Raw genomic sequence first — 13469 nt, 5'->3', positions numbered from 1 at the left:
GCTTGAAATACTTTATGTCTGGGAGACTAGGCATAGTGCCCATCGCGTAATCGCATTAACAATACCACGCAATGTCTTGAACGGTCGAGACGTCTAATCTTTAATCGACAAGGATTAACATAAATCGCTCCTCTGAATCGCGAGAGAATTGCTCAAAATTAAAATAATTGTAGAGCAATATGTTGCATAGTGATATATCGTTTTTTACACAATGTTTTTTATATTGTGCGTATAAGAATTTTTAATTAAGGATTGAAAAGAACATTTTTTGAAGAACTTATTGAGGTAAGTACTCGAATTTTGAACAATTATATTTAATTAAATATTTATTTGATTTTATTTATTAAAATACATATAAAATAATAATGTTAATGATACTTTCAAAATTGCAAATTAGTTTTTTGTAATTAATAGCGTTTTGTAATTAGTGGCGTGCTAAATTAAGAGATAATTCTTTTTTTTTTGATAAATAGAAATAGAATGAGTCATCAAATCTAAATAGAGTTTGTCGTAGTCGAATTTATTAGCGATTGCGATTTGTGTTAATTACAGAATGCACGCACGTGTTTTTCGTGTTGTAATATTTTAAAACGATCGTCCATTTACATATTCTTTGGCGGGTTGCGATTATATAATCAATCATGTTCGCGCGCTAGAAATACTGAAATACTCGTACTCTCTCATATACCGTTACATTATGTAATACATTATGTAATACATAGCAGGTTCGAAAAATGGAAGTATTTTTAATTTTAAGTCACGTGTTTCATTTTATTTTATACATGTTGAAGTATTAATATCGTGACTTTAACTTGTAAAATTGCGATCACTTGTTTAATCGAAACAAATTAATATTTTTCTCATAAAAATGTTTTGAAGTTCGATCTACTCATTCTGTTTAATTATTTCAGTTTCTTTGAGATGGGTCGGAGAAGAAGAAATTCAAAAAAATTCTCGGGCGTTAGTCAAAAAATTTGCGAGAGTAAAATATCAGAAAAACTGAATTCCGACGAAAAAGGGGAAACGGAAAAAAAAGAGGAAGATTTTTCTACCCTCGAAAATGCGATCGATGTTTATCAGCGTTTGAAATTGCCACTGGTACATTCGATGCAGCACCAATCGCCAGATGACAGTGACGAAGAGGAGGACACCGTTGTGCTAAACTTTTGGCCACGTTTTGTCTTCGTGTCGAACCTGTGCTTGATCTGCATGGAACGATCGGAGGAGATCTGCGAATCTTGCGGCATGGTTTCTTATTGCACCGTTAAACACAAGAAGCAAGGATGGCTGAAGCATCGCGAGCTATGTGAAGTTTTCACCGAGGTCTGCACAAACGGAGGAGGCTTGTCATTTCTACCGGACCTCACCGCCGACGATTATCGTGTTTATCGGCTAAAATTAATCGAGATTGTAGAATGCCGCTTGGAAAGATTTCTCGAGCCCTGGGAGAAAGAGATCCTTCTTTACCCTCGCGTTTGTTGCAGCTGTCGTTATTTTTCAAAAGCTCTAAAATACTGTTCGACATGCGAAATCGAATTATTCTGCAAGGATCACGATGATAAACACAAAGAATGGTGTCAGGATTTTCAGGTGTTTCGAAGAGTGTTATTTATGCAGCACAGAAATGGTCACGTGGATCCCGAGATTCCGGATACTTTTCAAAATAGTCCGCTTCATCTACCGAATAATTTTGATTTGTTAATGGCACATCTTTATAATCGTTCGACATATTATTGCAGCATGGATTGTTATACCTATTGCAGTCTCTCTCATATATCGACTATTCCATTGACAACTTTATATTCCATGCAAATTTCTTGTCAGGATTGGAAAACTATCGATACCTTTGTAGTCCACGTAATAGGCGCTGAGTTTCAATTTGAGTGCATAAATTTGCACGTGTGGGAAAAATTCTTTTTACATTTTCTTCCGAATTTAAAGCATCTCAAATTAATATTTATTGGCCCGGAATTGAGACTGCCGGCAGTACCATTAAATCTTTTAACCGCTGTAAAAATCTGCTCGGCTTGCAAATCATTTGGTCGATGTGTGAATGTTTCATTTCATCCTGGAAAATTTTACCATAATTTCTGTCGTTCCAAACAGTTTATAAAACCTCATCTCGTGTGTCTCTTTAATCCGGGTCTTTATCGAGAAACTGGCTTTGAAGGCAGAGATACGTGGCCAGAGACGATAAGGGAATTCTGCAAAACGCAGGTTCCCGTTTGCGTGACATCTTACACAAAACACGAAATTCCTCGAGAAATGATCAGAATAAAATCGATTATTGATGTGGAAACAATACTAGAGCCAGAAAAAAATCCATTTGCCTCGATCAAACCCGATAGAAACTTCGTTAGCGATGATGCAGTGCCACTTATTTATAAAAATTATTATCTCGCTATTATTAGGGGAAAATCATAAAGATAAAATCATATAGATTTACAAAAGATTCTTTTTTTTTTAATTTCTTTTGCATTTAATTCAAAATGAATATTTTTCTGCAATTTTAAATTTATAAATTTATCTGTAAATAGTAATTTTTCAACACTACTTTTTCAACACTACTTTCTACACTTATTGTATACATCAATGTTTGCAAAATTTAATAAAAAAGTTGTGTAATAATCAAAGTGTTGGTAAATTGTCGAATTCAATACATATGCATAATATACATAATATGCATAATATGCATAATATAAAAATGCTTTTTATTATTAAATTATAGTTTTTACTTTTAGCTAAATTAAATTATTATCTATAGAATAATTGAAATAAGATATTGTATTATGATGTAATTATTATATCATAAAACACATTTACAAAACGATATGAGGAACTTTATTTTAATCATAATTACATAATAATTTACGTATAATTACCAAGTCACAAAGCATCTAGGTCGAAAGATGTGTTCTTAATTTGTACAAAATATATTTTTGTGTGCTAATATCTACATAGATTTGTATACATTTTGTATAAGTAACGTGTCAAAGTACATAAAATTATTTCATTTCATATATTTTGAAAATCAATATTTATAATTGTTGTTATATTTGTTCTTTATTTTACATAAATTTTGTCTATAAATTTGTCATATTTTTCGTAAAACTAAATGTACTGTATAAAACATAAAACTGTATAAAAAATATTAAAATTTTTTTCATATTAATTTTTCGATAGTATATTAAATGATATATTTTTGCTCGAAAATATTATTATTTTAAAATTATCGTGTTACAATCTGTATCATTCAATTAAATCGTAATCATTTTTTGCACTTTAATATTATAATAAATAAAATTATAAGAAAGTTATCAGCATGTCGTTAAAAAAATATATTCGCGATCACGACTTATTTTACTTGCATTATTAACAAAATTTATAGTTAAAATATTCTTCAATAGATGCGAGAAAAAAGCAATATATATAAAATAAATATTATTTGTATTAATTTATCGAAATGAATTTTTCTCGCGACTGCATATAATCATTCATTTTGGCTGATGAAATGTATTATCCTTGAAAAGAAATATATTCGGTTTATTAGAGTTGTATAAACATTATTGTTAACAAAAAGATCATAGCTGTGAATGATATAGTATTTTGTCGTGCCGAATTAAATTTGTTACTTTGTGGTATTTTATTGATACCATAAAAGTAGCGATTATAAGCATTGTCGCAATGAGACGGCCAATCTTTAAAGCACGCCGCATATGCCACGGCGTGAGCGATGTAATTCTGCTCAAAAGTACCTCGGAACAAATGCGCATAAGGACCTGTAAAAGATTTTAATATTATATCTTCTATCATTTGTCAAAGTTATCTACGAAAATGAATAATTGCAATTTCATTTTATTTTTCAAGTTAATTCTATTGATCCAAACAATTAAAACGTAGCAATTAGCACGTTGAATAGGCAAATATAAAATTTAAATTCATGAAATGACGCAAAGTCTTCTTTACTCTTTAATTATATAATAAAACTGTTTTTTAAAAGAAATAATTAGAAGCAAACAGTTTTAAAAATATAATATAACTTTTAAAAATATAGAAATCTTATTATTAGCGAGCGAAACCTTGTTAAGGAAAAAAATTGTATTTCTTACCAATAGCATAAACTCCGACATCTTCTCCGCCATGACTCTCATCCTTGAGGTATTTGCCAGCAAAGTGCATGTAAAAGGGATCATTGTGAGTCGGATCCTCAGCGACGTCTCTCCAAGTCTCATCAACGTTCTTGCTATCATTTCTCCGATGATAAAAAAATCCAGGACCATTAGCATAGGAAAGCGTCTCATAGGAGTTTTCTTTAGATTTGTTGGCGAAACCGAGAATATCATTGCCTCTATGAGGATATCCATTCAATGTGAATGAATGCGAATGATCAGCTGTGACGATGATTAATGTTTCTTCCAAGTTTACGAGTCGAAGAGCTACCTTGACCGCTTCCTCGAGTTCGTATAGTTCGCGTAATGCTAGTTTCGCCCAATTGCTGTGATGAGCTATATCGATTTTACCGCTCTCAACCTAGAAAATCATATAAAAAAAATTGCTAAAGAAAAAAATATTTTTTTTTTCTATTGATTCTGTTAATATTCCAATTCGGAGTTCTCTGTAAGACTTTGAACTTAGGCAAAGATTGCAGCTCTCTCAAATTACGTATAGAATAATGCGTTCAAGTAATACGACCTCGACAAGCATCCGGGAAGATGAAACCCTAAGAACGTGTATTTAGGAACGTATTACGCGAAAATGGTCATCACCGCGTAATTTACATAAGAATCGTATCATCATTAATCCCTTAAGATTTTATAGTGTATAATTTCGATTAACGTTTTTATCTCATTAATGTCATTTTAATATTCATTGAGCGCTTTTCTTGCATAATACTCGGTTCTGTGTCGTAATCTAACTTGCGTTTGGTATAAATATTTAATGTTCAGTGATGATTACTGACCATTAGTAAGAATCCATTTTTGTTCTTCTTCAGTAATCTTATTGCCTGCGTTGTCATGTTCACCAACGAAGGAGTTTCGGCGCTTTTAACGGCGTGATAGGGCATATGATCAGGCGAAAAAACGCCGAGGATGTGCGACGTATTATTGATATCGATAGACATGAGATCTTGCGTATTGTTAACGACTCTTCCTTTGGTATGATTCGCTTGCCATTCTTTTACTAAATTTCTACCATCAGATCGGAGACAGGCATCGAAATCAATTGGTTTCACATTCATACCCAAGTATTGCGCACCGCCACCCATAATAACCTTTAAAAAACATCGTCAATATTAGAGGCAAATCATATTATTTTATTTTCATTTCAGATTCAAAATATGTAATATATTGTATGCAAATTTCTAAAAAAATGCTATGAAGCAGATAAAATTGATAAATTTATATATACTTTATTTGTTTACAATCATTTAGAATTGTAATTCAAATTTTTTAGATATATATATATATATATATATATATATATATATATATATATATATATATACAATTTCTTTTTGCTATTTGCTATTAATCTGTTTTTTTTTATCTATTAATCTATTAATCTGTAATTTGGGGATTATATTTTGATTTATATGAATGCACATGTAACAAATTACCTTAAATTGATTTCCCGGTTCATCTTCAATGAGTTGTCTAGCGATATCTTTAGCACAATTTCGCTGGTTCATTGGTATCGAGGTATCGCATTCCCATTCTCGACTATTAGTATGCGCGTAAAGTCCCGCAGGAGTGGCGTGGGTAATACGAGTAGTGGTAACAAATCCTGTTAATTAATTAAACATGAATTATCCCTGAAATTTATTTATCAGTAAAAATGATAGCGGAGAGCAAAATTAAAATTTTATTAATTTAATAACTTTTTTAAATTTGTTATATCAGGAAATTACTTCTGAAAATGATTAAAGTTTCTAATACAATTCAACATTATATTAAAGTTTCTAATATTAATATTATATTAAAGAGAATATAAAAGAAAATATTAAATATAGATAAAAATGTATACGCATACGCGCGTGCATTGTATTACGTTTGCGTTATATTATGTCTATAAAAGATATTTTTATACAAATTTAGTCGCATAAAATAGCTACTGATGGATTGCTAAGGTACAATGGGAGATAAACGTGTTAAATACTAATCGGCGAGTTAGATTGGCATATAAAAAGCTTCCATTATTTTACTAAAGTAGAAATCAGTCATGGGCGACCAATTGTCCTCGACAATATAGAAGGTTGGCTCATGACCTTCTCGTTTATTAAGAAGACTTTCACTATATATAACCTCAACAAGATCCACTCAGCACCAACACTTATGTTAATGGAATAGCCGATCACGCGTGACACGTGTTCTCTATAGGATTGATACTGTTTCATACATTATGCGGGTACAATATTCATATTCATAACACTTTTAGGAATATCCTTAATAATAATGGGAAAAATCAAATTTTTCATATTAAAATTGACAGTATTCAATTAAATGTATATTTTAAGCTTTAATTTGAACAAAACATAAATTAAATAAAAGTATAAAAATATATTTTTTTTTCTCATTAAATCCAATATTTGTTAATATAAGAAATGTAAATTACATTTTTTACTATGAGATTAATTTGGAATTACTAATATTCCGATTTGGATTTGTTTATTTAATATATGTAAATTGTAATTAAATACAAAATACATATTATCAAACGACCGTGTAAATTTGCTGTATTTTTAATATGATATAATATAAACATCATATATATATATTGACGTAGGAAAAGTTATTATAATTTTAGCAAAATTATTAATGTATATAATTATAAGCCTATGTAATCATATATAAAATTTAATTTCATATTACATAAATTTAATTTATTGTAGATTGCTATCTCGCGAAATATCGCGTTGTAGAAAATTTAATTAATTGATAATAATCGATATATAAGAAAGATTTTAATCTGTTTTTCAAATTTAACCTCCTAAGAATTTTTGTAATATTTAAATCTTAAGCGTAAATTTATGTCAAGGTTTGATCTATTAATGAATATGATATAGATTGATCAAATTTTTTATTATTTTATTTATCGGTTGATTAAAGTTTTAAACGACAATCAAAGGAAAGATTTGTTATCAGGAATGATAAGTTTCAATTAACTTTTAATTAATTCTATTAAATATTTTCTTTCTTAGCAAAATTGCTTATAATTTAAAAGAAATTATATTAATATTATAAAAATCTCTTCTAAAACTAATTAATTGATAATTTTAATAATTTTTTATAACTCTCTAAATAATTCTAAACTAACGGAAATATAGAAAAAATATTTTTGTGCCATGTCGTAATTTTTTGATAGAATTATTATCTTAATTCTTCATCAGTGTTGTACTATTATATAACTTTGATTAAAATACTTTTAATACAGCTATTAATTATTTGTTATTATTTGTTATTATATAAATAATAAAATAAAGCACTCAAATTTTAAGCTAATAATAAGCCAAATTTATAATTCACATAAATTGCAAAATGTTTTAAGAAATAATTTGTATAAAAATAAAATGTGAGCCGTTTTGAAATCTTTCAAGATTAATAAAATGTTGTCTTTAGAAATTCTCACCTGTATCCATGCCGGATTCTTGTGCCCAATTGGCTATGGTGGACAATTTACTAATTTCAACGATTTTTTTATCGCATTTTTGATCTTCAGCTCTGCCATCCAATCCAATAATGTGATATCGCGTTTTTACACCAGAAAATATTGCAGTAGCTGTTCCAGCGGAATCGGGTACTTGCTTATCCACGTTGTAAGTCTATAAATATGTAATAATGGAGAAACAATTATGCGTATATATTTATATTTATTATTTAATATGATTTTGACAATTAATAACGTAATATTGATTGAGGAAACAGATTCTTATGTCTTATCAATAATTATTGACATCTAATCTGTCAATAGTTTCAAAGTACATTTTATCGATATATTAAAATTATCATTTCCGGTAAGATAAAATATATTAATTGCGTCGTTGATGTTGATGCACGATGTTAAATAAATAATATAATAATATAAATTTAATAAAGATTTAATTGTAATGCGAATATCGCGTTTATCATATTTTCTCGATACGGATAAACGCGGCGTGTCCTTATCAAATGCAGCGATGGAATTAAGCGGCTTAACGTGACAGGATTTTCAAACATCGTCATGCCTCGCGAGACCATTGTCGAGATTAAAGGCGCAATCGATGCGATTTAAATATCTACCTTGGCGAGACCGGTGTTGGGGAACTTCTCGAACTCGAGTTGGTATTCCTCACCGGATTGACCTTTAAGCTGACCTACGTAGATTCGACCGGACGTGATGGTAGACAAACCCATGCCGTCCCCGATGAAGATGATCACGTTCTTGGCACGGTTTTCATTATTCCGGTGCGCCAGGATCTTATGTAGAGTGTCTTGGCCGGACTTCAGCCAGAAGGACATATCTGATGAGAGATCAAAGTTTCGCCTCGTTGCCAAGACTAATACTAATCGGGTGATGTTCGTAAGCAACATCAAAGTTCAAAAGAGGCATCAAAGAAGTTCTCTAAGGGACATTATATTAAACTGTTTTTTAGACATGGCTGTATCAATAACATTGGACAAATAATGTTTTAGTGAGATTTGCTTTTTTTAGATTGTAATCTTATCTTATGATACACGTGCAATGGAGAAAAATTTATCAAAATTAACGTTAATAAACAATCGCGTAAAACTTTAAGCAATTTTTAAACGTTTATTTCGTTTAGATATTGATTCTTTAGAATATCTGAGGACAAAATTTAAGAAATAAAATGCATATTATGCATTTTCCAATATATAAAGTTCGTTGTGAACATATAAATAGCTTTTTATCTAGTGGAATACATGAAAATATTTCAAAATTATCGGTTTACATACACTATTAATGATTAATAAAATAAAAAACGAACTTCACATGATGGCCATTTTATCGATGTTTTATTATAAGACGTTTTTCGTGCAAGTTTGATTTAAATAATAAAAAAACAATCTGCTTTTTTTAAATTTATCAATACATATAGTATACATTATTTATAATTTATTTCTTTTTTTGTATGTATATTATATATTTAGAATTTGTGATGCATTTGTTTATTAATATTGTAATTGTGAAAAATAATTTAAAAAATATGGAAATCTCAAGCATATATCTACATATACGATATGGAAATCAATCGAGATTTTAATACTCAAAATCTTACTAAAATACTTATTCAAAATTTTTGGGATTTAATTCAGATAATAATTATTTTATAAATTATAACAAACCTTCGTAATCCGTGGAACCTTTACGTAGCGTTTTAGAATCCCGGAAAACAGCTATGATGCAAAGTAATAAGATATATTGCTTCATTGTGTATGTCTTCTTCTTCTGTAACATAAGATAAATAATTCGCCATTATTTTCTGCAGAAAAACAATTTATTTTCTCTTATTCACTTAATGCCAGATCGAATAATAATTATTGTTATCGGTTGTATAGTAAGTAAGTATTGTTATCAGAATTGTGAAAAACTCGTCGACATTAAATTCGCTTAAACATAAATTATCAATACATATTTTAAGTTTATCAATACTTATTTTAATGGTACATTTTACAGTATATTTTTTGTTTTAATGTCGATTATCGTGATTTATCACTCGTTATTCAAAATTTGTTTTTATTTTATATTACTTAGTCGAAAATTTTATAACATAAATAATGCAAAATGAATAACTGTAATATAATATTCATATAAAATATTTGAAAATAAATTCAAGCAAAAAATTTTGTTAAAAAACTTGAATAATTATTGCTATATTATTATCGTGTTTGAAAGTTTCATTAACTCTCCGTGTTTCGGACAAATTAAATTTAGTACAGATAGTTTATTGCATGCAATTTGCTAAGTTAAATATTCATAAATTAAATATTCATAACAATATTCATACATAATTAGTTCTCGGAAATACCTCGGAAAAAAGATATTAGCTCATATCAGCTTTATTTTTTTGCTTTACTGGCATTTTTTTACGCGGCGCCTGTGCATAAATTGTCCGCCAGTTTCGTTTTCTTTAATGTTTGCAGTTACTGACTCGCGTTTACTGGTATTGTAGTCAGTATAAATCGTAGCTCACTCGATGCGATCAGCTGTTCCTGATTTGATACGCTATTAGCTTTACGATTATCATATGAGAAAGGGGAACTACACAGGGGTCGGTTATCAAGCTATATAATAAAGTTACTATATCACTGAATGTCCTGTTTACATCGGGAAATTTCAATTCGACATCTGTTCACACAATTTCCTTACGTTTACACAAGTGGTTTAAATATTGTGTACGATTTTTTCTTATGTTCCCGCTTTGAAGCAAACAATTATTGCGTTGTACTCTATAATTTCTTTACGAGATGTTTATATTATTACAGATACTTCGGTTCGAAAATTGGTTGGTTACGACACCATGCATAACAATTAGTAATTACTCGGTTACGGTGACTTGTTATACACAATGTTGTTATATACTTGTTATAAGCGATGTCTTGAAGATTTCGAGGAGTAGCATGATTACTAACAAGTCTAGATGAGTTTATTATTTTAATATTGTAGTACATTAAATACTATAGTACATTAAAAAGTATATTAAATATTTTCATAGAAAAACATTTTTGGATATTATATGTAATATTTATAATAATTTTCAGTCTTCTTTATTTATTATTTGCTTTTTAAGTCAATTTTTTTCTTATATATTTTTAAATCTAAAGTCAATTAAAAAATTATAGTGAATTAATTCCTAACAATCTAGTAATCTAATAGAATATCGTTCGATACATGATACGCACCTACGATATTAGTATGTACATGTGAATAGGGTCGCTTGTCGACCTAGTTCTTATCTCGTCATCTTCTCAGCATCTGCAAACTGACTATTCGATTCTTTACACGTGTTTTTCGCACCCCAAAGTGGGATTTTAATCTTGCATGCAATAAACTAAGGGGAAACTAAGTTTCACTTACCTGAGACGTCACGGGAAGGAATACGTGGATACGATGTATTTAATGTACTATATAGCACTTCTTGATGGTGTCAAATCAATGCGATTGGGCTTGTCGATATGTTAATTCAACGATGCCTTGACGATGCGCGACTTGAAGCGTGACATTCTCGGGAATAAAGCGCTCGAATATTGCAGGCGGCGTCCTTTAAATTTCGTCGCTTAATCACTTATCGCCGCTTCTCTGAGTCGATTGGTCGCTGATAGGATCGTGACAAAAGTGGATTCTTTTAGAATTGTGTGATGCGACCGGAAAACGCGAGTTTAAGTGAGTCGAAGAGATACCGGAGCGAGCCAGCTTTGTCACTTTATATAGTGTTTCAAAGGCCGTGGCAGATTATGTGTGCACGAGGTGGTGAAGCGTGCAAGGGACACTGAGTACGCGGATTCTGCATGCGGAAAGAGAGGGGGCAGAGAGATCCCCCTCGTGCTGCTAATCCAACCGTAATTGACAGGCTCCGTGTCATTTTGTCTTATGTCCGCGATACGAATTAATTCGTGCGCACGAGGCACCTTATCGCGAAATCTACTTTTGTCTCGAACTAACACAAATGAAGAGAAAATAGTAAACTTTCCACTTTTATTTTAATTTTAATTTGACAAATTTTTATTTATATAATGCATTAATTTTGTCAATTTAATACAAACATAGTCTTTCTTAGGGAAAATTCAAAAATAAATAATAAATACATAAATTGTTTATTAATATATTCTTAATATATATATTTCTTAATATTTATATTAATATTGTTAATATTTCTTAATCTAATTTATATATTTCTTAATATCTAAATAAATATCTAATAAATTTTTTTGGTTAATTAAAATGAAAATTCTATTTTAATTACATATCATGGACTGAATATTTATATATATATATATGAGGATTATTATAATAACAATCCACAATTTGTAGGCATCAAGTTTGAAATTCCGAGAATTAAGTTTTTTTCCGAGAATTATTATAATTGACATTCCATCGTAATTTTACAAAATGCGCAGTATTGTGGGTATATGCATTGATATAAAATAATGATTTAGCTCTTATATTACATCTATTTCTTTAGAATTACATTTTTATCTTCAAACTAAGATAAGATTTCTTTAGAAATATCTTATCATTATATTATATTGTTTATTTAAGTGTTTCTGTCTATTTACTTGAAATAATCAAATTCTTTTTTATATCTATTAAAATTTACATGCATTATATAATTAGGTTTTTATAGATTTATAGTTTCTAAATATACTTTGATAACGATATTATTGATCGCATCCCGATAATATCGTCATTAAAGTATTTAGAAACTGCTTTCGCTATTAAAAAAAAAAAGAATCTAAAAAATTTCGAAAAGTCGAGATTTAATTTACAAGAAAACTTTGTAAATTAAAAAGGATCTAAGCATTGCAACTTAAATTTCTAATTTGTATTTCTTCATTTTTTATATTAGAGTTTTACTTTTGTTACCATTAAAGATATATGTAATATTTATTCGTGCGTTACTTCTATCATACATTATTCTTAATGATTTACATATATATACAGGATGTCCCATTTTAACTTGGACAGTAAAATATCTCAAAAACTAAGCCCAGCAAACAAAAATGTTTCAGACAAAAGTTGTATGGTTTCGAGGGGGCCATAAGATGGTACCATTGGTTTGACCTTGAAGAGTTATTTGAAGGTCACATGAAGGTCACTTTCAATTTCTTAAATAGAACCTACTATTTATTATTGCATATTCTTGTAGCTTATCTTGAAAGCTTTACAAAACACTATAATTAAGTACCATTTCGTTAAGTACTTTTTGAGTTATGAGGCTTGAAATAATTTCTTAATTTTACATAAACCGTAAAATATCTTGTAAAATATTCATTTTTCGATTATCTCACCTTAATACTTTTACGTACAAAATAATGAGAGGAATCAATTGGTGTAAAGAAAACACATAGTTGTTTTGAAGAAAAAATATGTAATTTGCAATTAACAATTCCATATTTTTTCTTAAAAACAACTATGTGTTTTCTTTACACCAATTGATTCCTCATTATTTTGTACATAAAAGTATTAAGGTAAGATAATCGAAAAATGAATATTTTACAAGATATTTTACGGTTTATAAAATTAAGAAATTATTTCAAGCCTCATAACTCAAAAAGTACTTAACGAAAAGGTACTTAATTATAGTGTTTTGGAAAGCTCTCGAGATAAGCTACAAGAATGTGCAAAAATATATAGGGTGTTCCATTTAAAAAAATTGAAATGACCTTCACGTGACCTTCAAATGACTCTTCAAGGTCAAACCAATGGTACCATCTTATGGCCCCCTCGAAACCATACAACTTTTGTCTGAAACA

The 13469-nt window shown here is 29.3% G+C and overlaps 3 protein-coding genes across 9 annotated transcripts in view; 2 read left to right on the top strand and 1 right to left on the bottom strand.

Annotated features, from left to right (window-relative positions):
- The window catches only part of LOC145964652 (uncharacterized), a 167997-nt gene that overhangs the window by 1881 nt on the left and 152647 nt on the right, over positions 1 to 13469 (top strand). The gene's annotated exons all lie outside the window — the stretch shown is intronic.
- LOC145964647 (uncharacterized) lies at positions 17 to 2932 on the top strand. The gene is made up of 2 exons (XM_083087639.1): positions 17 to 285; positions 912 to 2932. The coding sequence occupies exon 2, from the start codon at positions 922 to 924 to the stop codon at positions 2422 to 2424; it is 1503 nt and encodes a 500-aa protein (XP_082943765.1). The 5' UTR covers positions 17 to 285; positions 912 to 921; the 3' UTR covers positions 2425 to 2932.
- On the bottom strand, positions 2819 to 11485 carry LOC145964643 (alkaline phosphatase 4). Of its 5 annotated transcripts, none has more exons than XM_083087630.1 (9): positions 11074 to 11485; positions 10899 to 10982; positions 9342 to 9444; positions 8277 to 8497; positions 7627 to 7819; positions 5618 to 5784; positions 4961 to 5272; positions 4110 to 4530; positions 2819 to 3779 (listed from the first exon to the last, which is right to left on the bottom strand). In XM_083087630.1, the coding sequence occupies exons 3-9, from the start codon at positions 9424 to 9426 to the stop codon at positions 3547 to 3549; spliced, it is 1632 nt and encodes a 543-aa protein (XP_082943756.1). In that variant the 5' UTR covers positions 9427 to 9444; positions 10899 to 10982; positions 11074 to 11485; the 3' UTR covers positions 2819 to 3546. The 5 variants fall into 5 exon arrangements, with proteins under 5 accessions (XP_082943756.1, XP_082943757.1, XP_082943755.1 ...); XM_083087631.1 differs by having other exon boundaries at positions 10899 to 10978; XM_083087629.1 differs by lacking the exon at positions 10899 to 10982.

Source organism: Camponotus vicinus, unplaced genomic scaffold (genome assembly GCF_025532165.1).
Source record: "Camponotus vicinus isolate PSW18456_S1 unplaced genomic scaffold, iyCamVici1.0 SCAF_13, whole genome shotgun sequence".
Taxonomy (NCBI): domain Eukaryota; kingdom Metazoa; phylum Arthropoda; class Insecta; order Hymenoptera; family Formicidae; genus Camponotus; species Camponotus vicinus.
This window is presented reverse-complemented; position numbering and strand designations above follow the sequence as displayed.

Bases quoted from the DNA above. Each gene is read 5' to 3' on its own strand.
- LOC145964643 (XM_083087630.1), bottom strand. From the start codon at position 9,426: ATGAAGCAATATATCTTATTACTTTGCATCATAGCTGTTTTCCGGGAT. The intron at 4,531-4,960 runs GTCAGTAATCAT...ATGATTTTCTAG, and splicing joins AAAATGGATTCTTACTAATG to GTTGAGAGCGGTAAAATCGA. The intron at 3,780-4,109 runs GTAAGAAATACA...AATCTTTTACAG, and splicing joins TGTCGGAGTTTATGCTATTG to GTCCTTATGCGCATTTGTTC.
- LOC145964647 (XM_083087639.1), top strand. From the start codon at position 922: ATGGGTCGGAGAAGAAGAAATTCAAAAAAATTCTCGGGCGTTAGTCAA.